The 27,225-nt window shown below is 38.5% G+C and overlaps 1 protein-coding gene across 2 annotated transcripts in view; it reads left to right on the top strand.

Annotated features, from left to right (window-relative positions):
• Positions 1 to 27,225, top strand: part of GABRB2 (gamma-aminobutyric acid type A receptor subunit beta2) — a gene marked incomplete at both ends in the record, with an annotated part of 157,496 nt that overhangs the window by 84,728 nt on the left and 45,543 nt on the right. For both annotated transcript variants that reach the window (XM_084268732.1, XM_084268731.1), the window contains one exon: positions 2,669 to 2,751. In XM_084268732.1, the coding sequence (XP_084124858.1) occupies positions 2,669 to 2,751 (83 nt within the window). The remainder of the gene's footprint in view (positions 1 to 2,668; positions 2,752 to 27,225) is intronic.

The following is a 27,225-nucleotide window of genomic DNA, read 5'->3' as shown; positions in this document are numbered from 1 at the left end:
TAAGGAACCAAGTATGCACTACAGAGGTGATTTTGTTTGGTTGGGTTTGAGTTGTAACAGTGTAGCTGCTGCTGGCTCTATTTGCCTTTGCTGTCAACAAACATATATTCCTCAGCAGTCAGCTTTAGTGAAGAGCCAGAAGACCTCCATTGAGGGGGACCCAAAGGATTCTTTTCCCCTGCCTTTTTCTGCTCCAGGATTCTTTCTTTTGAAGGATCTGTGGTGACCCACACTGATTGAAAACAATGTCTTTTCAAAAGCAGTATTGTGAGTACCCCTGTAATCACTGAAGAAAGAGTTTAGGGCCAAAAGATGTTCTTTTTCTCTGCGAGCCAAATACCTTAAATTTTACATTTTGACCATTCATATGTATCTTGTCTAGATTGTCTAGAGGTAGGACTAACTGTTCATAGCATAACTTGCCCCTACTTTTGCTCTCTCTTTTTTTTCTTTGAAGAAATTTAGAGGGATTTTTTGTTTCCAGGAGAAGGCAGTAAAGCATTGTTAGATAGGACAGGAAGGATGCTAATAGAAAGATTGTATAGGCTTTGCAGAAAGCATTGCTGGAGTCAGTTTTGAGTGACTTTTGAGTCTCTTTGAGGAAATTGTAGTTTCCTGTTTCTGATAGACTCTTTGTTAGGTGTTTAAGGAGAAAGTATGAGGACCATCAGATGCAAGAGTTCTCTGTCTTGTCAGATGGAAGAATGTAAAAGAAGCTTTAGACCATTCAATAACTGTTCATAAATGTACTATGAAAGGCTAGTAACTCTCCTACAGGGAGACAGGATTTTGAGATGAAAATTGTTGGTCACACAGTCTCTCTTGAATACCCTGGAAACATGTAGCTGCTGCTGCTCTACCTGTCAGAAGGAATAACTGCTTGGGGATGACCTGCTGGAGAAGAGCTCAGTGGAGAAGGACTTGGGGGTCCTGGTAGATGACAGGTTGGCCATGAGCCAGCAGTGTGACCTGGTGGCTGAGAGAGCCAATGGGATCCTGGGGGCATCAAGAGGAGTGTGGCCAGCAGGTCAAAGGAGGTGATCCTGCCCCTCTACTCTGCCCTGGTCAGGCCCCACCTGGAGTGTTGTGTCCAGTTCTGGGCTCCCTGGGATAAAAAGGACAGGGATCTCCTGGAGAGAGTCCAGAGAAGGGCTACAAAAATGATTAGGGGCCTGGAGCATCTCACCTATGAGGAAAGGCTGAGTGAGCTGGGGCTGTTCAGCCTTGAGAAGAGAAGACTAAGGGGGGACCTAATCAATGTTTATAAATACCTTAAGTGTGGGATGCAGGGGGAATTGGCCAGCCCCTTTTCAGTGTCTGTGGGGTCAGGACAAGGGGCAATGGCTGCAAGTTGGAGCACAGGAAGTTCTGCACCAACATGGGGCAGAACTTTTCCCCAGTGAGGGTGAGGGAGCCCTGGGACAGGCTGCCCAGGGGGTGTGGAGTCTCCTTCTCTGGAGAGATTCAAGTCCCATCTGGACGCCGACCTGTGCAGTATGAGCTGGGAAGCTGCTTTGGCAGGGGGGCTGGACCCCATGAGCTCTCGAGGTCCCTTCCAACCCCTGTGATTCTGTGATTCTATTCACTTGAATCCTGTTTTGGAGCCACACCCACATCATCTTGGATTTTATTATTTGAGCTTAATCATTTGGTCAACTTTGAGCTCCAAGGAAGCTTGTACAGTTGGATGTTGTGCAATGCTCTTGTTTTTCTGCTGGTGTGGAGGCAGATTCCCCAGATACAGTTGGCCAGTCACTTGTACTTAGCACACAAGAGAAAATCTTTGTTTCTTTGAGGATTTTGTATAAATCACCAGGGTCTAGCAGCTGTATGAGAAGGGCACTTACCAGGTAGAGGGGGAGAAAAGAAAGGCTGGAAACCTTGCAGCATATGCACTGAGTGTATGCCTGGCCCTATGAATAGCATGTGCAGGTCATACTATTTTGACTGGTTTTGGAATCCACATTAAGATGACTCAATGGGACACAGTTAATAAATTCCTGCTGAGAATTGTGCTTTGGTTCATATTCAGTTCAGGGTCATATTACTCCGTGAGGTTTACCAGCAATATTTTATTGATGATGCAGATTCTTCCCTCAGCATTGAAAAGGTATGTCTGATGTATGTTAATGTTACTAGGTTTGATGTAATCTGGATGCACAAATATGGCTGTGAAAAGGGCTGTGAAAATGTTGATGAAATAACACATCATTTATAAAGCACTATTGAACAGAAGAATTAAGTTTCATGAAAGGATTAGGGCATTAACCCAGGGTACAAAATAAGTGTCTTTCTCTGTTCCTCTGGATTTCCTCTGACACCTTTCTTTGAACCTTTCCTTTTTGTCTTGAAGTTATACACAATAAAACAAAAGAAATACCACTATTGTAATTCCTGTTTCATTTTGTCAGGATAAATTGGTTGATGATTATTATAGCTTACAGTTCTGTCACAATGGTGTGCAGAAGGGAAGCTCTCTGTTCGCCCACCAGACTGATACAACCTTCTTAGAACAGCCTTAGTTACAAGTAAGCAGCAGACACGAGACTTCAGTAAAAATAAGCAAGAGTGTCGCTTACACAGAAATACATTTTCTTCTTTCAACTCTTTGTGATCAAGGAAAGATTGGAACAAGACACACTAACAAGCTCTTCTGTTTCCTTCCTAGAATTACAACAACAGCTGCTTGTATGATGGACCTGCGGAGATATCCGCTGGATGAGCAGAACTGCACTCTGGAGATTGAGAGCTGTAAGTACTTCTGCAAATCCTACTTATTGTGTGGTCAAAACTGCTTCAGATTTTTAGTTCTGCCTTTTTTTTTTTTTCCTTTTTTAACATGCTACTAACCTAGTTGTCTTCCTGTCTGATGACATTTAGATCCTTGTAAACACATGCAAAAAAAAAAAATAGCGTTCCAGATGGATTAGTAATTTGTGGCACAAGGATTAGCAGAAGTTATTCTGTGTTTTGATGGACAATTTACAGCTTTGAAAGTCTCATTCAAATGCCTTGTTGGAGTTCATGCGAGGAACACAAGGATTATTATCAGTTCTTTATCCTCCTCTATTGCTGAACTGTGTGGCAGCTTGTTTCCATTTATAAATGACAGCAAGAGGTTAGAATTGTCCTTGAAATAGGTGTTTTGTGGTTTTTTTCTAACCCATGTGCTGTAGTTAAACTTTCAATGCATACAACCTAGTGTATTATATATACTGATTTAAGAGCTGGTGTCTCAGTTTTTCTATGTAGATAAAACTCGTGTTGTGAAATAATTCCAAATCTCTTCACTGTAAAACTCTTCAGGGGGTCTCAGTACATCAGGGGATAAAACACTTTGTGGTCACTTTTCTAATGACAGTATTGTAAGCATATTATATTTGGCATTCTGGTCAATCTCACACCAACACTTTGAAGGAACACTTTCCTTTTTTAGTAGAACCAGAAGCAATTCAGCTGGGTTGTATTAAGTTGAGTGTGACCAGCGAAATGGAAACTAATGGCCTGTTTTAAGATACAGGAGACAAAAGTGTGTGTATGTTAACATTACTTTTATATTAGAAATTATTAAGTGGGATTTCTGTGTGCACTGGAGTACAGGTTGTTAGCCTGTGTTACAGGTGGTAAGTACTTGGTACAGCTGAGCTGCTGCTTCTGTTCAAGAAACCATTTAAGAATATGCTTGTAAACTTGTGTCCACGTGTCTTTCAATGTAGTGTTAATTAAAGCTATGCCAAAATCCCTTCCTAAATTAAACTTGTGCCACTGCTGTCTGAAACCATTTACAGGCATAAAAGCAGCAAACTCAGTATTTATCAATAAATTTTGCCCCTTTTCTGCGCTGAAATACACAAGCAGCGTGTGATGATAGACTTTGCTCTTTCCATAATGGATCAAATCTTATTTGGTCTTTTTTGCAGTTCATTATAGAATTGCTATTGATAGCATTTGATTAATGTCTGCAGCCTTTTGCCAGAATAGTAGGCTGATTTTAATGAACAAGAAAACCACTGGCATAACTGTGTTCAGGTTTACAGATGATTTTACTGAGAACATGAGTTGCTGTGTTGGTGGGTTTTGATTGTTGTTTTAGCAAGGACCTGGAATACGTTTTCTTCTTTTTTTCCAATTGTGTATATAAGCTGGAAACATGGACAGTCAGAGGACATCCTTTCTGTTTGTACTGTTGTTTAAACAGTCTTGCCACCTCTGCATTGCTGAGATGCCTAAATCTTGGGATTCACAAACTATGTATCACTTGCTTCTCATGCTTTCAGGACCCACTATGGGAAATATTTCCAGGAAATACATCCCAGGTCTGTCTTTATGCAAAACTGAAAATTAAATTAAATCCCTGGTTTTCAGTGGGAACACTTGTTCTTGTTCAGGCTTAAAATGTGTGACCTCTGGGTTGAAATTTCCCTTCTGATTTGGAGTAGAAGTTTGAAGCTGGATCAGTTGTCTTTCAAGAAACAACCCTGGGAAACAGGGCATTGACCTTTTAAAATTGTTATTCTGCTTGCTATGAAGAGCACAGCACTCCTATCATACAAAGGGTAGGAGTTTAATTGACTGTAGTGGTTAGGATGCTTGTAGGAGAGCTCCTTTTTGGATCTATTAGCTCTGTTGCAGCATCACAAAAGTAAAATGGATTTAAATCAGGATACTCTATGTAGCTAACCTGTCTTTCAATCTATTGACAAAAAGGCCATTAAAGAGTGTGGCTAGAAGTAATACTTGAACTGTGTTTTGAAACACCTTCATGCTGCTTTAGAAAATTATTACTCTCTATATGTCAGTTCTGTTCAAGTAAAAACCAGAGTCTGTCTAACCTATATGAATTGCTTCAGAGTAAAATGCTGGTAGAGTGACTAAGATTGAAAGTAACTTTCTGAGTTTTTCAATGCAGGTGTCATAGAATTGTAGAATGGTTTGGGTTGGAAGGGACCTTAAAGGTCATTCAGCTTCAACACTCCCTGCAATAGGCAAGGACACCCTCCACTAGCCCAGGTTGTCCAAAGCCCCATCCAACCTGGCCTTGAACACTGCCAGGGAGGGGGCAGCCACAGCTGTGGTGGTGAGGGACTCATCACCCTGAGAGTGAAGACTTTCTTCCTAATCTCCCATCTAAATGTTTCCTTCTTCAGCTTAAAGCCATCACCCCTTTTCCCATCACTACATGCCATTGTAAAAAGTCTCCTAAACTTTTCTCAGGGCTGTTCCTAATCCTTTCTCTGCCCAGCCTGTATTTGTGCTTTGGAATGCCCTGACCCTTGTGCAGGACCTTGTACTTGACCTTGTTGAACTTCATGAGATTCATATGTATGAGCCCACCTGTCAAAGTACCTTCAGCATATTGACCATGCTACAGAATTTGGTGTTGTCAGCAAACTTACTGAAGGTACACTCAGTCCCTGTGTGTCTAGTAATGACTCTGACACTGCTGGTCCCAATACCGAGCCCTGCGGAACACCAGTTGTCACTGGTCTCCACTTGGACATTGAGCCGTTTAACACACCTCTGAGTGCAACTATCCAGCCAACTTTAAAGTCCTCTTCTGCAGCTTGGCAAGCCTATATGACTGAAGATGCTCTTCCCCTTCTCTGAAAGATGGACCCCATCAGTCCCCAGTAGACCAGGCTGCTCAAAAAAAGTCCTGTGGTGTAAATAGCTGAGCCTCTGTCTGTGGCATCAGTCCTGTGACCATATATTTCACCAGATTCAACTGGCCATTTTAAACCCCCTTGATCAGGAGTGTTGATTGAAACACATACCTGTGTTCCAGTGTCCCTTGCCACTGCTCCCAGGGCTTGGTAATCCTTCTTGAAACCCTTCAGGCTGTTCCCGGCTGTACTACTGGTGCCCATCTGAAACAAGAGTGGTGGATAACAGACTTCACAAGGTTTGCTAGTCTTTTGGTAACATCCCTGATCCAGACCCCTGGTAAGAAGCATACCTCTCTAGAAAGTACTTCAGGTCAGCAAATGTGTGCCTGTACCTCTCAGAAGAGTTGTCTACAGCCATGGGTGCATCGTCTTCTCTTAGTTGTGCCAGTTACATGGTGAGCAGGTTGGGATGCCTCAGCTCCAGCAGCTGTCCTGAATGCGATGGGTCTTACCTCTTCAATCTGCAGATCAGTGAAGTGGTTCTTTAAGGGCCCCTCAGGCTTTGGGGTGGAAGTTTCCATCCTTCTGCATCATTGCCCGGCCACCTCCCTTTAGTGTGTGCCAATAGAGGAATGTTTGGCTGCGGGTCAGCTGCAGACTGCGCTTGGAACTGGGTATCTAACAAGCAGTCAAGTCATAATCACTTCTTCAAACTGGTTAAGCTGTGTGCTGAAATTACATTTAAGGAAAGTGGTCCTAGTTTCTTACAGGCTTCATTTCGTGACACTGAATAATCTAGTCTCTTGTAGCTTTCTCATGCTTGTAGCTTTCTCAGCATAGTAAGAGAAATGCAGAACTAGCTAATGATAGGTCTTCATGAAGAATAACTAGTACCATAAACAGTATCCCAGTTGAAATCTGTGTTACACTGTGGCATTAATTCAGCCCTTTTTCCAAGAGCCACCTTTGCCTTTCTTTGAAATTGCATAACTTCCACAGATGTTAGTCTGTCCTGCAACAGTTCAGTAACGTTTTTCCCTTCCTCAGTCACTTCCCAGCAGTTGGTTCTAGCTTCTGGTGAAATGTTTTTGGCATAGTGCTAAGACACAGACACTTGACATGGCATTTCATAACACGGTTCACATAAATCAGTGTTCTTAATATTGCTACAATTCTCAAGGTTGCCCGTTGCTTGCTATATTTGTTTTGATCATCCTTTGCCTTAGCAGTGCCTGCAGATTTTGTTTTGTTAGAAATTTCATTAACACACAAGTAGTAAAAAATATTAATGCCAAGAAGAGCACCTTTGCTTGTAATAATACTTGCTGCAGTGCAATTTCCCACACATCTTTTATGTATCTTTACTAGCTGTCTGTTCTTAGATACTCCTATATCAAATGTTTTATTAAAGTTTAGGTTACCTATACTTTGTTTAAACAAGGGGTTATTGTCTATCCAGATCCTTTAAGTCATGATAGACTTTTATCCCATTTCCATACATGTTAATGTCTCTAATACCCTTCCATTATTTCTCTGCTTTCTCCTTTCTTTCCCCTCCCTCATCCTGTTGCTGATGCCAGAGTTGATTGGCTTCTTAGTTGCCTAGATAACTTTTTTCCATGTGTCTTTGTTTTTTACTTAAATTTGGGGGCAATGTAAAATTTTGGTTTATATAGACTTGCATATTTCTAGATTAATTTGTAAATTAGAAATTATGGTGGAAAAGGGTTGTATGTAGGCTATAAAAAGCAAAATGAAGAAGGTAGTATCATCTATTAAGATACAGAGACAGCATTTTTCCTGTATCAGTTTGGGGTAATACTAGTGAGGTTGAATGCTGAAAACATGAAGAGGACTGTTCTCAATTCGTTCAAAGAGAATCAGCTTGGAAAATTGAAATCCTGTCTTTTCATATATAACTGGTTACATCTCTGATCACTTTTTGCTTTGCTCATCCTTAAAGGGTAGAAATATGTTGAATGTTTGGTTTTGCTGTGATGCTTCTAAACCTGTAGGCCTTTTCCAAGGGGGTCTAATCTGAGCTGTTCTCCTTTTTTTTTGTACTTTTCCCAACATACTGAATAGCAGGGTTATAATACCAGAGGGAAATCAATTTTCCTGTGTGTTCATTCCTTATTTTCCCAACTAGTAGGCAACAGAGAGCTTTTTCCTTTGTAGTTGAATATTGACTTGACTCAGTAAAATACCACTCCATTCTGCTCCTTACCTCTGCCACTGCAGTATGAATTGTTGAGTTTCTGATGCTCTAGAATAATTTTGTTTCTCTGCTGTTTCCTGCCTCTCTGGAGTTGTAACTGTTGAAAGGATTCTCTTAGCTAATCAACCCTGAGACTAGTGGGAGCTCAAAGGCAAAATGAAGTACAGGGGAGTTTGAAGAATACTTCATATTCATATAAATAAATAAAATATCATACCACACATCCTCTAACATAACAGAAAAAATATTGTAGTTCTTTGAATAATTTAAAAGGTATTAATTCAGGATTCATCTGGTACATTTGGACCTTTTGTCCATTTCAATTATATGGTGCAGCATAAAGACAACAAATCACTTAAATTTATTCTTATTTCCTAACATGTTTGACATGGCTATATTTATGTTGTACTGAGGTGTAATTCAGAAACTGCCTGCCTTGTGACAGTGATTTTTATTATGATTTTTCTATTTCTTAGTTGCTGTGGAACAAACAAGAATGAACAGAGCTTCTCCTTAGAAGCATATTCTCAGAAACATTTTCTGTAGTGTATTAAAGATGTGGCATTAAAAACGTGCATTAAAGCCCTTCTGTCTGAAGCCTTAGCAAACAGGGAGTTTGCCTCTTAGACATACTGACCAGGAAGACAAAGGGCAGCGTCAGAATGGTGTGCACAGACGGGGAGGAATGGCTGCTTGGCTGAGGAATGAGAAATGATTGTTTTCAGGACAGTTCATTTATGTAACAGCCTGGGGTGTTTGGATCAGAAATCATTTGGGTTTTTTGTTTCATGGCAAAAATGCCACAGAAGCACATGGAGATAAGTTAAAAACTTCCACTCAATAACAGAATCTAGAAAAACCCAGAAAGAACAGAGAGGAAAGAATCTAATTCCTCCCCCTGGCAATGCAGCCCAGTATCAGGCACCTGCTAGTCACATCATGGGAAAGCTCATCAACAGCAGAAACAGAAGGCATCTTTCTGTGCTCAAGGTGACTTTACAAGCACATTTAAGGCACTGAAAAGAAATCAAAGATTCCTTTTGCTGAAGCCTTGAGTACTTTGCAGATGGCTGCTCTGGCCATCGATCAAAACAATAATCAGGTTACACAGGACAAATGGTAGAACTCCAGGAGCCGGCCAGGTAAGGGTTTTCTGGGTTAGAGGCGAATCTGCTTGATGCCAGGCAAGAGACTCTGCCCATGCTCAGATCAGTCAGCATTCTGCAAAGGAGGATACCATGGGAACGTGTCTGTTCCAACAGTAAGTGCAAAGCTAAATACATGGCTCTTGGGCCACTGAAGGTTCAAATCTTAATAGAGGGTTTTTTTGGTTTTGGTTTTTTCCTATTAATCAAGTCTGGCATGTCTCCTGTCCCCATTGTTCCTTCAGCCAAGTCTGTTCGGCATAGTGACCCTTGAACAGGGAGAAGAATATTCCTCTTACGCCAGAAGTTGACCTTATCAAAGTGACCTTATCAAAGTTTCCTCCATATTCATTTTCTGTATGTTTGGGTGTCTTAATTTGGATTCTATGACAATTCAACCTGTACGGAATTTAGTAGTGGGGAAGAGAGCTGGGTTAACGACCCACCTCTGTACACATACTGTGTCCATTTCAGCACTCTGATCTTACAGGGTAGCTTCCTAGGGACTGGTGCTCCATATTTGTTGTTAGTAATTTTGTTTCATGTATGTCAAGATGAGGAAAAAAAGTAGTATAATTTCAGTGGCATAATACACACTGGCAATGACCAGGAAATCCTTGACTCCCCTTAGGTGTGGAGATAGGGTGATTTAGTAAGAGCTAAAAACATCCCCAACATCAGATAATTCTTCTGCCTAGGCTAACAAGGGGAGGGAAATTTAGGCTTAGCCATCAGTGCAACCAAGTGAGGTGGGTTGTGTACAAGTGAGCCAAAGTTTGTAAGGTTTTGTTAACATTCCTGACTTCATTCAGGCTTTCAGACTGGAATTCAAGTAACACCCAACATATATTATCCTACATGTAGCCAAGAAGGAAGCATATATCTTTTTTTTTTCTTTTAATATATATCTCTTTGCATCTTGGAATCTTTCATAACAAGAACAAGATTATGTACACTTTGCAAATGAACAAGGAATTATACAGAAGTTCTGCAACAGCTTCTTGATTCTTTGAAGTGACCTGGAGTTAAATTTAAAAGGGAATCCAAGATGTTAATATCCAATCTCTGCTTATCAGCACTAGACAATGTAGGTAATGTAGATTTTCATGAGAAATTCATGGCTTGAAGGGTTTTTTTGGTCATTCTGCTGTTGAACACAGAGAATATATAGAATCATAAAGATACAGAGAAAAAATGAAACCAGTTTCAAAACTTATAAAACTTATAAAACATTTTCAATTTTATACCCAGTCTGAGCTAGAGTACCTTTGTCCTTATTGCACACAACCCTACCTTTTATCAAGGGATTACTGCAAACAGAAAGAACCCAGTTCAAAGAGTCTGTGCTCAGAAAGCACCAGATGCATTGTTAAACACTTGGGGAAAACCTAAATGTGCAGGAAGGCACCTCTGATGTAGAAAGATGGCCTTCAGGGGAAAATAATATATTAGTCTGATGATACATGTGAAAAGTCTAGAAAGCTGATAGATTTGCGCTTTACAGCCCTGTGTTCAGAAGGTATGAATTTTACCAGGTAAATATTAACTTTTTTTTAAACTAAGCTGAGTACAAGGGTCTCTGCTGTAACTTCTCATACTTCAGGCAAATGTTTTTCTGTAGGGCTGACCTTCTTTTCAAATATCTGATGACCTCTTCAGGAAAAATAAATACTTGTAAGTGCTACTGGAAAGGACACCTGTGGTATTGGTAACATGTCTTAGGTCTATGTAATCTGTGATCTGAAATTACTGTTTATAATTTACCTTGGAATATGTATTTTTTTATTGGAAGTTTGCTGTGATTAAAATTACTGAAAGCCTTGGTTCAGTCCAAAGGCAATACAGGCAGAATCTTTGGTGTGTGTGTTGAGTCTGTCTGTAATATTCATCATCCTGCCAAGTTCTCCTATTTTCTTTAGGTATAAAAGCAGTTGCTTTCAGTAGCTTGCTCAGCTGTCACTTTTTCACGTGCTGCCTGGCATTTGAGTGTTGGGCCCAGTCGTTACTAACTGTAGAATCCCAGCTGAAACCACACGGATCTTCCAAAGGGGCAGAACAATATGCATCGTCTTCCTGCCAGCAAGAGATTGCATTACACCAGAGCTGTTGTCCTGATAACAAGAAGCTATTGTTTTGAAGTGGCAAGGTAGCAGTACTTCCTGAGTTTGGCCCAATAACACCTGAATTTGTCATACTTTCTTCTGTCATTATGACAGCTGTAGGTTATGTCACAGTTTTATGGACTTTTATGAGGTTTATTTCCAGTGGGTTCATAAAAGCTAAACATACCTGGCTCTGCAGTGGGATGTGAGAATAGTCCCTGCCCTTCCCCTTTTCTCTTTTTTTTTAAACTAACAAAACTGTTCCTGACATAAAATGTTTTCCTGCCCTGTGATGCCTTGGGTGCTTGCAGTGTGACATAAATAACAGTCTTCTAAATAATGCACTTGCTCCAATCTCCATGCAAAAACCTTGTATGAGGCAGTTGTCCTACTTGCAGACAGAGTAACATGTAACTACTACACTTGTTTCTGTGTAGGAAGGTGAAATGTTTCAGTGTTCTTATGTAGTGCTAAATCCACTTCCTGTTTGCCAGTTTTTCCTTCTTTGGGTGTGTCAGGCTCTCTGTTAGGAGAAAACTTCAAATATGTTTTAGTCTATGCTTTTAAGAAAAAAGGGGAGGGGGGCAAGCACCCCAGACAAAATTAGGTTTTTTGACAGGAGTTTAGTTCGATTAAATCTGGATCTCATCAGAGAACTAAAAAATATGCTGGCAAATTCTGACTTACTGTTATTTAATTAACTTACTGTTCATACCAGGAGACTTTGAATGTGGAACGTTTTTTATAAATAAAGTCCTGGGTGGTTTCTTTCCCTGTTCCCATGCAAGTTGTCATTTTACTTCACAGATTCAGAGAAAAGTACATTGAGAGAAATGTGTATGCTACAGATTTCAGAGGAGAAAAATTAAAATTTGTTTTTTCTTTGAGCAGAGAAGACCATTCTTTCTTCTCTCAAGGAAAATAAAATTATGAGTGAAATTATTGTGCTTATATGTTAGGTCTCAAGTTATCTTTTGAAGACAAGTCAATGAGGGGAGGGATTTAAAAGAAAAAATTGTGAAGGTTAATTCCTTCTTTTTTTTTTTTTGCCTTGTATATGATGGAAGTGGTGCTGAAAGCTAATAATGGCTTATCCTCCATAGTATAATTTTAATGAATTATCTTTTTCAAAATGAAATAATTTCTTCAACATGATGTGTTTTTTATGAAATAGTAATATTTATCATATGCTGGAATCACTTGGCCTTAGGTCTTACCCTTCAGAACGCAACAGAGACTGGTTGTCCTGTGATCATCACATACCTTTGAAAAGAATTGAGATGTTTCTACGATCACTGTGTTTCCCAAGATAGCATTGTTTTTTTCCAGTTTCTCTCTCACAGTTTTAAAGAAAATATGTATCAATTAATTTTCATTGTGAGAAATCAAAATATGCTCCATCAATTTGTCTTTCCCCTGCTTTAATCAATTTACATTCAGTTCCTGATATCTGCCAAAGAACCGAAGAATAGTCAGTTGAAACTCATGGTTATGGCCAAAACCCTTTTGTCTGATGGCTCTCCCCGAGAAAAGAGTTTCAAGATATTGAAGCTTCTATCTCAAAAAACCCTGAATTTATTACCTGTTTATACCTAATTTTAAAAGCCAAGGCAAACATCTTTTTGGATACCTTTAACTTCTGGAATTTAAATAATAAGCAGTACCGTATGCGGCTTCACATACTCTTACTCATCAGGATGCTTCAGCAATAAGCAGTATTTTTCTTGGGGATCTGTACTTACCCTTACTTCATCAAATTAGATTACAGGCATTTAAAGAATGATTTTTTAATTATTTTTTTTTTAGGTGAGGTGCAAAAACCCACTGTGAGCAGGAAGGCAATTGCTTGAATCCGATACCAGTCTCATCTGTATTTGCACTTGGCAACTGTAACACCAGTTCAACTAATTATGCTAATGCTAAATTACTTAAGTGGTGGAAGGACTAAAAAATACATGCTTGAGTCATCACAAAACTATGGATGAAATTTAACAAATGGTTTTGGCTGGTTAACAAAATGACAGCCAAAACAGGATCAGCTCATACTTTACACAAGGGAAACAGTGTTTGTTCTTTCCCCACTGACAGCAGTCAGACTTGGGTGAGATGATGTAATGCTCATTCAGGTTACTCCTGTTTGAAGAGAACTGAATTTGCTTCTGGAGGGACAAGCCAAATGACCAGACTTGCTGTGTGCTCTGTATTGGGTCACTTTCCATTGATACTGTTCCATTTGGCATAAGTTTCTAGAGTAGGAATCGGTGCTTCATTGCTTAAATGTGAGCTTAACCATTCCCAGTGTCTCCTATTAAAGAGAAGAAATATCTGTTTTCTCCAACAGGGTTCAGGGTTTTTTATTAGAGTATTTTTTTGTTTTGTTTCCCCCAAACTCTGAATTTCCTCCACTTTTTTTACTAATGCTCAAATGAAAAATATTTCATTTCTTGTTCACTGAGTGGGAAAACAATTTCATTGGTTTTGCTTCAGCAAGTGGAAGTCAGTGATTGAGATCATATTACAACATTGTGTTTGGATGGAGAAATGGTTAGCTTTTCAAGTAGATAAGCCTGGGAAATGTTATTTTACTTTGGTGGGATAAAAGCAAAGAAAGTGAGTTAGCGGCAGCATTGGCAAAGTTAAACATCATAAGTTTTTTCATTCCTTTGATCAGCATATTTCTGTCATGGTGAGAGCTTGTGAAACAGTTAATTTTGTTCAGTTGCTCTAGTGACTCGTTGCTGGTACTTCAAACTGTTCAAATTCTACCTGTGGGTAGAAAATATAAGCTACTTTCTGCTACTGGACCCAGTCCCGTTCTCCTATGTCTTAAAATGATGTATTGATTTCAGAGTTGGTATTGCTTACAACAGTAGTACTTCATTTAAAACAAAGTCAGTCATACTATTATCCAACTTTTGGCAATGCTACAGGAATTAGTTGTCATCTTCTATCAGTGTAATGCTGCTATAATTGACGTGACAAAGCATAATTGTGAATTGGCTAAGGCATTGCACTTGTGTGCAAGTCATAAAAGGAAGGCTACACAAGGAAGCTGTCATAGTTTTAGAAATACTTCTGATATGTATGCTACACGTGGTATTCAATATGTATTTGACACACTGTCCAAAGTTATCTCATTATGTTCTGAGTCAAAACTAAATTCAAATAATACTGTTACTGCTCTTAAGCATTCTCAAAAAATGTTTTGTGAAAGAACATTTGTAAAAGAAAGGATATATAAGTATTTGAGAAAAGTCATAAAGATCATAGTCTCAATCATTTGTTGTATTTATAAAAGGGTTGGTACTTTGGGGGGAGGGGGGTTCTTCTCTCTAATAATTTAGGTATATTGTTTTCCGTGTCGCTTTTTATTTGGGGAGAGAGAAGTCACTAAGGAGATTATTAACATTTACTTATATTTCAAGGCATAGTTCAAGAATAACTTAGGATGGAGGGGACCTTGTAAGGTGTCTAGTCTAACTTGCTCAAAACATGGTCGTTTTTGAGGTCAGATCAAGTTTCTCAAGGCCTTGCTCAGTCTTGAAAACCTCCAAGATTGGAGAGTGCAAAACCTCTCCAGGCAACCTGTTCTCGTGCCTGAACCTCCTAACAGGGAAGAAGCTGCTTTGCAATTTTGAAAAGGGGCCATGTTGTGGCTCAGGTTTTCCCTGCCCTGGCATGCTGCTTTTGCCTCAGAAACAAGTATTTACTGTTACTAACCTGAAACAGATTGCAAGTGCTGTGCAAGCTGTATTGCAACAAAGTAAGAGGTAAGTCGTGGAACTGAATGAGTATCAAGGGAATGCTCTGAATAAATTAATATGTTGTAGGAGTAGCCCTGTAATTTGACAAAGGCATCTTTGAGTTATTGAGTTAAACTATATTGTTTTCTTTCCATTTCTGATTTTCTGCTCTGATCTTACCTGATCTACATCTCTTGATTTCTTTGCACAGGTGCTATTCCCACCACATATATTGAAGTGTCTCTGTAGACTTTGGCATTCTCAATCTCTTGTTAAGCTTTTAAAAACACTCAAAATACGGATTCTTTTCCCTTGGATAATGGTCTAAGGATTTTCATTCTGATATTTGACTCAGTTAACAAGTTTCTTGTTACACACATCTCTGTATTCTGTAACTACACAATGTGTAAGTTGTCTTGATTGTGTATGCAGTCCAGATAGGAACAGTCAATTTTACAGGAGTATACTGGAAATGGCATTTCTTTAGGTTAAAGCTTTGGAGCTTGAGGTATGTCATGCTTTGGTTCTACAGATACAGAACAATCCACTATTGCTGTCGTGCAAGCTTGTCTCATCTTGTGATTAATGTGTTACTGTAGACTGAATTTGAGATGTTATCTCAGCACAGGCAATTATCTTACATGATAACAGGGTAACAGAAAAAGCAGGGAATGCATTGAAGTCAGTGTTTAGCCATATGTCTAAGAATATACCTTTCCACTTTGACTTTATGTATACAGGTACTGTGCTCTAGAGAAGATTATGCAATGTTGAAAATAACAGCTTGTAATAGTAGTACTCCACAATTATTGTGAATGGAATGAAGTATTTAGCTGAATCCAGGTACTTTGTGGGAAATATGATTATCCAAGCATTTGATGGGTTTTGCATAGCCTCACAAACCCAATTTCCTGGTAAAATCATGTTTTATCCTGTTTTCTGAAACAGTTAATTGACAACATATATTAGAAGGTAGTATGTGTTCAGTAGCAGGCGCAGCTTTGCTCAAGGCAAATTCCATAAAAGCAGAGCAGAGCAGGAACCTGCACCTTACTTTGTGGGACCTCATATGTGAACATCAGGTTGCTCTTCAAGAAAATGGGAAGATTTTCTCCTGATCAGAGCCTAGAACAGCCAAGTGTCTTCAACAGCTTACTTGCAGAAGACTGATGTGTTCCAAAGTGTTGCACAGACAACAGACTGATACTGTAATTCTGGTAAGTTAAATTTTTGCTTGTCTGTTTTATTCTTTTGGGTTTTTTTTGTGTCTGGACCTTTGTAATTTGTTACCCAACACATGTTCTATTAAAGTTTTGGGGAAATTCTGGAAAAGGGCCAAAAACTCAACAGTAGATTCTTGGTTTTGCTGATTGACCACCTCTTCTTTTCTTTGCAGGCCCAAAATGAGTGATATATAAACTGTAACATTGTTGAATCCTACTCAGTAAGAATTATTGTCCTAAGGATGGCATTCATTCTAAGGAACTCGCATTCTTCACGTACGGCCAACATGAATTTGCAGGGAAACAAATGAGCATCAACGTGCTGCGAGTCAGCAAGTGCTGTGCATTTATACTGTAAGTTGCTGATGTTGCTGTAGGATACTGTTGGTGTTGCTGGTGCTATGTGTACTAACTAGAGTATTGTTTTCTTTTCAGGCTTGAAGAACAACTTTCTGCAAGTCCAGAAACATTCACAATCTTATTAGGTAAATGCGTGATAACTTTCTGTTGCAAAACCTACCTAAGTTCCTATCAAAGTTTGTTCTCTTGCTGACCAAGAGGAACTAGCTTTTGCTTATTTCTATTTTTATTCATTTATCGGAAGACTACATTCTGCTATTGGGAGGCAGAAAAACCTGTAACTCCATCCAAAATTTGTATTTTACGCTATAAAGTGCTATGTACTTAATATTCTCTTTGAAGTGAATCATCGATTGTATAAGTGTGTCAAACTTCCATTATAAAATGATAAGGTATTAGCTAAATATTTTTAGCTAATTTTAGCTTTCTTAAATAAATAAGACTTTTTAACAGTTGTATCTGTGTGTTTCATTACAAATAAAAAGAAATTCAGAACACAGTAAAACGCCTGAAAATAAATTTTAATGTCGAAGAGAAGATGATGGCAAGATTGGAGTCCTTGGCAGCTGATTTTTTTCTATTTTTATACATGCATATTAAAATTCCTAAAGATTATATATTAAAAATAATATATTTTAAATCTTTATTTTGTATGTGAGATCTTGGAAATTATGCAAATATAAGTAACATTGGTACTGTGCACATTCCTGTCAGTTTGTGCTTCTGAGTGATGAGTGTACAGACTTCTAGTCACCTTTTTTTGAAGATATGTTTTTCTGTGACTGAACAGTGAGCTCCTATTTGCACATATTTACATATGTACTATCTCTTACTTGGCATTGAAACTGTACTCAGGGACGCTTTGTTCTGTGGCTTGATGCCAACTTGCTTTGGATTTTAAGGAATTAAAAAACGATATCAGATAAATTAGGTCATTATGCCTGTACCACATGGTATGGCCATAATTTTGCCAAACATAAAATTGTAAATATATTGATGTAATGATCATTTAAGGATGATTTTCATAGTTTTAATGGCCATATATGAACAGGTGTCCTAACCTGTTATCATACTTTAAAGCGTATCTTAAACCAGCTTGCTTTTACAGGGAGCTCTTAAGCCTTACTAAAATTTAACCTTTGGCCTTCAGGGAACTAAATCAGAGTTCAAAACTGGAGCCAGGGTGTTTAATCTACACCTCTGTTACAGCCTTTTCTGAGCAAGGGTATCTTTTGACTATCTTATGACCCATGAAAGTCAGCCAGTCTTTGCTTCCATTCCATTTTTTTCACTTGTTCTGGTTTTAAAGAGTCCAAAAGCAATCTTTCATAGTTTTAATCTACATTATTCTTTTTTTTTTTCTGATGTGAAAAAATTCATTATTCTTATTTTTTTCTGATGTGCCTTGGGTAGGGTAATACATAATTCAAGTAGCAGTTTCACATGGCCCCTGAACAACAATCTCTGGGTAGTGCTACAAACTCAAATAAAGGGCTTGTTACTTTAAAATATTTTCCCTGTGACCTTTTCTACTTTTAAGAGAACATTAGTAAGGATGTCAGCAATTTATATAGAGGCAGGTGGCAGTAAAAGAACTGGACTCATGACAATTAGATTGTTTGAATATTAGTGAAATTTTATGACACTTGATTCCTTGCTGAGATAAAGCCCCAGCCTGGCCTTTGGCAAATATTCTCTTTGTAGACATAGTTCTTACAAATACTGGATTGCCCAATTTTATTTAGGCTGTTAAAGACATATTCAGCTCTGGGTTGGTCAGCGTACCTGTAGGCCAAGAATGTGCTCATGGTTGGTCGGCTGAAACATTACAGGGAGAGGAAAATAATTTTAAAGATTAGTTCAAAGTTTTAAAAACTGATAATTAGTATTCTAGCTTTTTAGCAGACATCAGAGAAGTGTGTGGAAAACTTGATGTCTCTGGCATTCAACAGTAAGGCAAAGAAAAGAGTTTTTCCCACAAAAGGGGACAGTAGGATACTTTTACAGAGGCAGTGTTTAAAAGCACTTGGGGATAGCTTGACGTTTTAAACAAACAATATATCATATATTTCAGTGAAAGCAAGATTAGAGAGCTACTCAGATTCTCTGAAAAGTCCAACCAACGCATAGAAACAATTCCCAGCAGCATTTTTCTTAACTACTCCAATACTGGTTCTTTAAAGTCTCTTCTATGATAGAGATTTTTCTAGATTAAATCTATAAATAACAATGAAATTAAGATTTTTAGCTTCATCTAAATAATATTTTAACAACTTAATAAAAAAAATTCAGTGACTTTACCTGTGCTATTGTAGGAAAATTGTAGAGTCCCGAAAGGTGTTGTGGTTTCATCAGCCCAGATGAATAGGAGTAGTTCTTTAACTTGCACTGTTCTCTACAAAAGCAGGTATAGGAGCAGAAGCATTATTTTTATCTGTTTTTACAGCTGGAACTCAGCAAACCCAAGTTTGAGTTATAAAGTAGTCCTGAAAGTGAAATCCTGTTGGGGGTGGAGGTATGTGTAGTTCTGAGAATTACTGTTTTCCAAGCTGGAGTACTGAGACAAGCAAGGTATCAGACAGAGCCTTTGAAAAAATGAACTGTTAGCATTTTATCTCAGAAGCAAAGGAAATTATTGTAATATCTCTCTTGGTCAGTATACTTTGTGGAAACTAAGTCAGCCTGGTATTGTCTGGAGGGATGGTCTATCTTGAGACAAACCAGAGAAGAGCTGGACACATGGTGTGGGTATAAACAATCATTTAATCTGAACATGCTTGATTGATTTGAGACTATGTTTATGAGATTAGGAAAATATAGCTACTCTCATTGTGCAGCAGTACTCAAAGATTTCATCAGGGTTTACACAGCTGTATTCCCTGTGTAACTCCAGTGTAGTACTTTTCTCAAATCTGCTTGTGACTGTAGGTCTGTTTCTCTGTGTTGGTATCTGGTTTACTACCTTTAGCATGAAGGGATTTTAGTCTGGCATTCAGGTAAGATTTGATGACTACAGTAGTAAATGTTGCTCTTGACATGGGCAGATGTGCTAGAATTTATCATTGTGTTTCTTCTTACTGAGACACAGTGCTAGTTTCAGTAAGCCTACATGTGACAACTTCTGTAAGAGAAAACACCTGCTGCCTTGCATTCTGTGCTGTTAGGGGTCAGACAGAATCAGCTATAGTCTTTTGCTCACTCTTCAGTGCATCAACTCACTGGTTTACAGGTAGAATGAATGTGAAGATTATGCTGAAAAGTGGACAGTAAATAATTAGCTAATAAAAAGAAGTGCTTTCTTGTATTGCTGTACTAGTCACTAAAACAATTCTATGTTCCAGACAGCTCTTCTGTCTCTATTTTATGAAGACTGCTGCACTTTTTTCCTGGACTTGGAAAAAGAACTTTCTGGAAGGGGCTGGTGTGATTGTCCTCCCTGTTTGAGTATAAGCCAGCACCTCCCACTGAGTCCAGCTCCCGTGGCCACTTCTGTAAGATTATTTCCTCTTGGAATAGAAAAAGCATGATTTTTAATTAATAATGTAATAATATGGCTGCTCCAGAGATGAGAAGGAACCCAGGTTATGTAGCAACAGTGTAATTTGTGGTATCGCTTGCTCTTGTTAGGAAAACACTGTGGGTTTGAATGCAGTGTGTTTTCCTTTAATGGAATGAGTTAGGCAACCTAGAGCAGCTGCTTTGGTTTGTGTGGTTTTGTTTTTGAGGTTGTTGTGTTTGGCACTTTTTTTAATCCTTTTTACCTTCAGGGATTTGGATGATTGTGGAAAGTATTTTAGCCAGAAGGTAGAACAAAGCTCACTAGGAAGACTCCAGCTGGGACTGGAAATACAGCATTCTTGGTGCCACATGTTCATGAGTTAACACACAAGGCCACTTGACCAGCCAAAATTAATTCGGTCTATTATTGGCTATTCCATGAGTGTCTGACCTTCGGAGAAGTAAGCTCAGCTATCAGCTGGAGTGCTATCAGCCCTGGTGACTTATTTGGAATAGATTACAAACTGCTTCCAAATGTAAGCCTTAAATAATTACGAGGATGATGAGTAGGCAAGCTTTTTAGTTAGATCTTTCCTTATCTAAATTGTTTTTCCAATCATGATAAAAATATCAAAGTATGCAGCAAAAATATCTGAGCAAAATATCGGCATCAGTTGCACAGAGGAAGATAATTAGCTGATAGTGTGCATCTGTTCTGACAGACTCAAAGAAGGGCAGATGAGCTGATGTGGAGCTCTGTGTACTTTAACCTGGACTATTTTCAGCCCCTTGGTTATCTTGGTATCTGTCCACTGCATTGCAGCTCTCTTGGCAAAAAGAAGGATCTAACAGTAATTTGGTGTTATTTTTGTGATGCATCCCACGGTGTATGGGGAACTTGAAAGTTCTGGTTTAGCTTGTGATGGGAATGGCTGATGCCAGCATAGTTTGCTGGTCAATACAGCCAGAAGAGTTCATGGCAAAAGGAAATTCAGGGTCTGTATCTCTTGTTAAATCTGACCAAAGAAATGTTGACTAAAAGCTCTCACCATTTAAAGGTGTTTGTATAAGAAGAAACACTGTCATCTAAAGAGATCATTAATTCAACTGGAACACAGGGTCTGAAAGTGTCTGTACCTCTTTTGAGCTGAATGTTGCTGGTCTCTCATAATACTGGTGGTGGTTGTGTGGTGGTACCTACAGCCTTTAATCAATGCATTTGTATTCCAGACTATTCTATGAGAATGTGAAAATGTCATCAGTGTCCTGAGTTTTACCTGCAGAAGCATTCAGCTGTCCTTTGTATGTTACAGTGCCTAACTGAGATTTTTCCTGTTCAGAGGAACTTGTGCAGTCTCTTCTTGATGGCTAATGTTAGATGTCAAAGTTGGGAGGTTAGTCTGCTCTGAATTGCCATCTGGACAAAGGTGGGTTCTGGTGTTATGTATTGTCCTCGAGGGCAACACGTCTCCTGGGACTACTGAGTCAGTACCTTAATGTATGCAGCATGACATACTTCTTGATGGCCATTTTTAAATTGATTGACATTGCCGTAATTCACTATACAGCACTACATTTAAGGGAAGAAATACAAAAAGTAAGTACTCATTTGTAAAACTTTTTTGCCTGGTTTTCAGAATAAATGTAATTTAAACGTGTTTAAATATAATGTCTCTTTATTTGTAACTTGCTTTTCCTGAGGAAATTATTGGGTGTTATTATAGGTGTCTGAAGTTCGGTTACATATTGTTGCATTTGAAGTTCAAGCTAGTGCAAAAAGACCTGGGGATGTGTATGATCAGATAGATATCTCAGAATTTTCTGATTTCAAAAGGTTAGAGATGCTGGGATATGGAAGCATGATTGTGCTTCCATTAATCTTCATAATAGATGAAGATAATATTTAATCTATAGGACAGGGTTATTGTTCATTCCTCATCCATTTTTTACCTATCTATATGTTCTTTATGACTTCTCTGAAAATTGATGATAGTACAGAACTTTTCCCCTGTTCTATAAGACTTCTGGGTATTTTAAGAAAGGAAAGGGGAGCTGTTGGAGTTGATGCCTTAGACAGTATTCCCTTTGCTGAACAGGGAAAGCAGCTAGTACCTTCCTGAAGACTAGCCTAGCTAGTTGACATGTTATGTATGCTTGATGTTGATTTGAATTTTCAGGTTGTTACAATCAAATATAAGAAGGTAATTTATATATAAAATATATTAAAAATATCTTAAAATAGGGTTTTTTTTCAACCTGAATTGAAAGTGCAGTTTTTCCGTTGTCCCTTTGGGATGTTTGGGGCAAGTGTCATGAGACAGGTTGTTGGAACAAGAGGAGAGCTCTGTGTCTGCAGCACTGTTGTAACTTGTAACAAGGAGGAATTTCACTCCATCCCAGTTGTTCCACCCCAACCCTGGTCCCAAGTTTGCTTTTTAAATTCAGGTTTCATTCTCATTCTTTTTATATGGTCAGTCTTAATTGTTGCATCTTTTCTGTTATAGTATTTCCAGTGTATTTCCTTAGAACATCAGTTTTCCTTGCTTATTACTCTTTGGTCCACAAATGAGAAGGAATGGGGGACTTGACCACTGTATTTTTTTTACACAGTCCTCTTGGGCAGTGAACAAAGTTCTACATGTATCTGTGAAATTCTACCCATTTTTCAAGCATCGGGATTTTTTCAAACCTCCACAAAGTCCATATTCTTGTGGACTTACAGCTAACAATTTGATAATAGCCCATACAATGTCAGGATGATAGTTTAGCACCAGCTTAGCAGTTGTTATCCAGCTATTGTCAACTAAGTTGCTACTCACATGTTCCCATGTTATTTCTAGACATGCTGGTTACTTGAATTCTGTATGATCTGTGTCATATCTCCAGACAAGTTTAATGCTTGATGAGGCATGTTCATACATGTGACCAAATCTGAAACTTTTTCTTGAGCATTTACCTAAAAGGATGTTTGCCTATAGAAAATCGCCAATTTGCATTTTTGGTCATAAAAGCAATTCTAAGCTATTTGAATTTCTGATTGTTTTTGTCTTTTTCTACCTTGTTTTCCATCAGTAGTAAATGCATATATGTGCTTCCCTCTGTGCATCTGTGCAGTGGATTATTAAATGCATGCCCCATTCAGAAAAGATACTCCTAGGTTTTTCCTAACTGCCTTTAAGAGCATGTCCTGCTCAGTGGAGCTGGTACTGGTACTGTGCATCTACCCTGCCACATTGTGGGGAGTGTAATCTATCTCACTGCTGACAGTTTGATGCTGAACATTAAATTGTTTGGGTTTTGAGTTCCGGTGTTGAAATCATTAATGAGGGATTGTTCTCCAAACATTTAATAAAGTATGCACTAGGGTATTTGCAAAGCTGGCAGCACAGTGAGACCTTGCACCCTCTGCTGCCAACTGAGGAGCCCTTGAGGCTGCTGCCAGCACAATGGTACCATTAGACGTACAGTCTCTGGAGAAAATTCACCTCTAGGCAGTCACAGGAACAGTTGGAAATGTTAATGATTTTTAAATGAGCAACAGAATTATTTGTCTGCTTCTTAATTTTAAAACTCTAGTCTGCAAAGCTGGTCAGCTGTATCCCCCCCATCACCACCCCCTGCCAGTACAGATATTTCCTGTTCATGTGTCTGTCATTTCATTTTGAACCTAACACTCCTTTTCATGAGTGGATCCCATGTGGTGGTGCCTGGACCATTTCTGAACAGCAGAGTAGTTTCCTGGAGGCAGTAGATGTCCTATATTTTGACATCAATAAGGTTTCTGATGTTATTTCAAATTGCATTCTTACAAACAAGGTGGGGAAGCAGATTAGAGAAAACCACATTTTTTAAAATAGGAGGGAGACCCTGATTATTGAGTTTACTGGAAGGAAACAGTGTTGAATCAAGTCCATGTTCATTCTAAACGTTTGAATAGCTCTAAAGGGTAGAATTAGGTTTTAAAGGATCTCATCTAGCTAGAGAGTTGATCTAAAAAAGAAACTCTAAAGTTTACATCTAAGAATGGCAGCTCAGGGTGGGCCAATAACTAGGTAGGCAGTGGTACCGGGTGTGGGTGTGGGAATCAACATGATAAAGCCATATCATGGATTGCATTGGTTCCCTACCAGTGTATAGGGACTATGTCAAGGCTGACAAAAGGGTCTCTATATGGGACTGTTGTTTGTAAGATTACTAAAGGAATCTTTCTGCTCTATTCCTTAGTGGTAAGTACTCAGTGGTCAGGCTATGTTTTTCCAAGGGTTGCATCTCAAGAATGATACATGTCAGAGAATATCTATGGGGTAGCCATGGAGTTAATCCAAGACTTGGAAAACATGATTTAGAAGAAAGCTGGAGAAGAGACTGAGATTTCCCTTGAAGAGAAATAGAAGGAAGAGATGGGATGAGTTTTCAAATAGACAAAATGTCCCGCAAAGAAGAGGAGAATAATCTGGTCTCTATAGTGTTGGGTAGTACAACCAGTAATGAGATTGAATTGCAGCAGGGAAAATTCAAAGTGAAGATGCCACGGATAAGAAAGCATCTTGATAACCATAGTGTGATGCAGAGCTAGGCTGTGACTGTAGACACTCATGGGACTTTCAAGACAAGTAAAAAACCCTCTTTGACAGGAGTTTTGGAGATAGTTGCCCCTAACATAGCAGGTAAATACTGTTTGCATGAATGGCAGATGGATACACCAGCATGAAATTACCACTGTATAAACAGTTGATTTAAATCCAAAAGTAAGGCTGGACAAAACATTTCAAGAATTTGATGTGTCTTACTCAAGACCTATATTTGCATTTTCCTTCCACCACACTGAAGCAGAGCTAGAATAAGAATCTCTGAGTGTAACCTACAGCATTGACCTCTCTGATCTCAAAAGAGTAAAAGTAATTTTGATGTATTTTCTGGAAGACAATTGTCAACAGTTTCTGCTTGTAATAGTGTACATTTCCTCTGGAGATGCATACAAGTATTTGTAAATAATAAGTATTTTGCAGTTCAGATTGAGTTGTGTTAGGTATGCATAAAAATGACATCTTTCAGTATTTGCAGCTGAAGAAGAGGTTGAATTTTTTTAACTCTGACTGTAAGTTTGTCTTGGGCCTTTCTCTAGAATAGTCCTGGCAAATGAGTATCATGTCTCAGTTACGTTGGGTGTGTGTAATGTCCATGCTGTGAAAATAACTCTAAGGAGAATAGATACTAGTGATTTTGTGGGGTGTTTTTCTGAGACAGAATCACTACCTGCAGACACTTCAGTACTGTGTGTGTCTTACTCATTGTTTCTGTTGCTTAAGACAATGAAAGAAAAAGTCCATAAAAACATGTGCTGTTACAAACCAGGAAATGTGGACTTGTTTAAGACTTGTTTAGTGTCATCCAGAACTAACATTGGCACTGCTGGGTTCTGAGCAATTTCAGTTTGTCAGAATTCCTGGATTTTGGGAGTTCATGGAACTGGCAATGCTCTGGGTTGCTGTTTAGGAACTAATACATTTCTTTTAATACTGTTCTGCTCCAATTCTTTGCTCTGAAAATCCGTGGGTTTTCTTTTTTGTTCTTTTAGTTTGTTTTTTATTATTACTGCTTAATAGGCATCATTTTGGGAATCAGATAGAGTGGATCCTCATATCCTAAAGGAGAATGGTGTGAAGAAGAAACAGTGATGTTATGGCTCTCTTTATGAAACAGATTCAGCAGGAGAGGGATTGTCATACTCTTACCAGTTTAAGATGTGATATCACAGGGTTTCCAGGAGTTTTCAGATTAACAAATAGGAATGAAACAGAATTGGATCTTTGAAGCCACATGGTTTCTCATTATCCATGGTTTTGAATCTGACAGTCCTCTTTCTTAACCTAAGATTTTTCAAGAAAAAAATTCCATCCTTCAGCAAGGAGGCAGAATAATACCAATTCTTCAAACATGGGTATGCCAGAGATCTTCATCACCAGTGCACTTGTGTAATGTCCAATCTCTGGCCTATGCCCAGACAGTAGAAAGAGGCTGTTCATTTTCTGTCTTCAAACATCATCATTTATTCCTCTCAGCAATAGGTTGTATTCTGTCCTGCTCCTTACTTATAAGCAGCTGTTTTTCTTGTGATTAACTTCAGCAGGTTTCTGTTCTGATAGGGAAAGGTAGGGATGAGAGTTTTTAACAGTCAGTGAGTGTCATGTTATCTGCATGTTCTACCTAAACAGATTGTGATAAAAGTAAAAAAACATGTGGAAGCAGTCACATGTGTATAAAATACTGGTCAGCTTAGTACTTTTAAAACAATATGCAGTAACAGTGCAAATACGTTTCTTGCTAGAAGTCGTAAATCAGAGAGCCAGCAGTTAGTGTTTTGTAACATATGCTCGTGCTTGGCAAAAGTAGTGGCAGAAAGCATGTCAAACGACAGTGCTTAGAGTATTAAAGTTTTAACAGAATGTCAGAGAAAACTGGAAACTGGGTAATCCACAGAAATCTGTCATAAAGATTGCATTGTAAGGTGGCTTCAGCATGAATTCTAGTGACATATGGGAGCTTAAAATATAATCTAATGATATATCTCTATCGGTGAGATGTTTATGTAACATGATTGCAACAGAGATGTCTTTTCTTGTTAATTTATTAGGATAATGAAGGTTACAGTCTTTTTAGAATTATGCAAACAAGTTTTACTCAAAAACAGACTTAGTGCTGGAACCAGACCTTTCTTTTTCTTCTATATGCATTTGTGAAAAGAGAAATGATGCACCCACCTTGGAGGATGCTGAAGACTTGCAGCCAGCTCTATGGAAATACGTCTTGCTGCTGTCTTCTCTTGTCATGGGTTGCAGTTCTGGGCACTATCACCTGTAGTTGAGCAACGAGACATAATACAAACCATGGAACTGTTGTGCTGAAGTGAAGGACAAAAAAATCATTCAGATGAAGCTCTGAAGGAAAGAATTTCATATGGGACTAATCAAGTGAAGGTCTTTTCCAGTGGAACTGGAATTAAAAATTCTCTGTCTATAACTATAACACTGAAGAAAAATCCTAAACTATGTCAGTGTGTTGTAATTTATAGACTAGGGTTTTGATTACCATGCTGGTTGGTTTTACAGAAATGATATTAAGTGGGAAAATGTTTTGATTCACAGTTAGTTTCTAGTATTCAAGTATATTCTAGTATTTCTAGTATATTTGATCCTCAGTATAAATATTCCCTGTGTTATGGAAGGTTTTTAAGTTCAGCTTTTTTTTCTGAACATGACACTGTTCATGTAATACAGCAAGCAGTAACCGTAAGAATGTATCTCCTTTTGTTAAAATTCCACATGTGATG

This window comes from Gallinula chloropus (genome assembly GCF_964237585.1).
Source record: "Gallinula chloropus genome assembly, chromosome: 10".
Classification (NCBI taxonomy): Eukaryota; Metazoa; Chordata; class Aves; order Gruiformes; family Rallidae; genus Gallinula; species Gallinula chloropus.
This window is presented reverse-complemented; position numbering and strand designations above follow the sequence as displayed.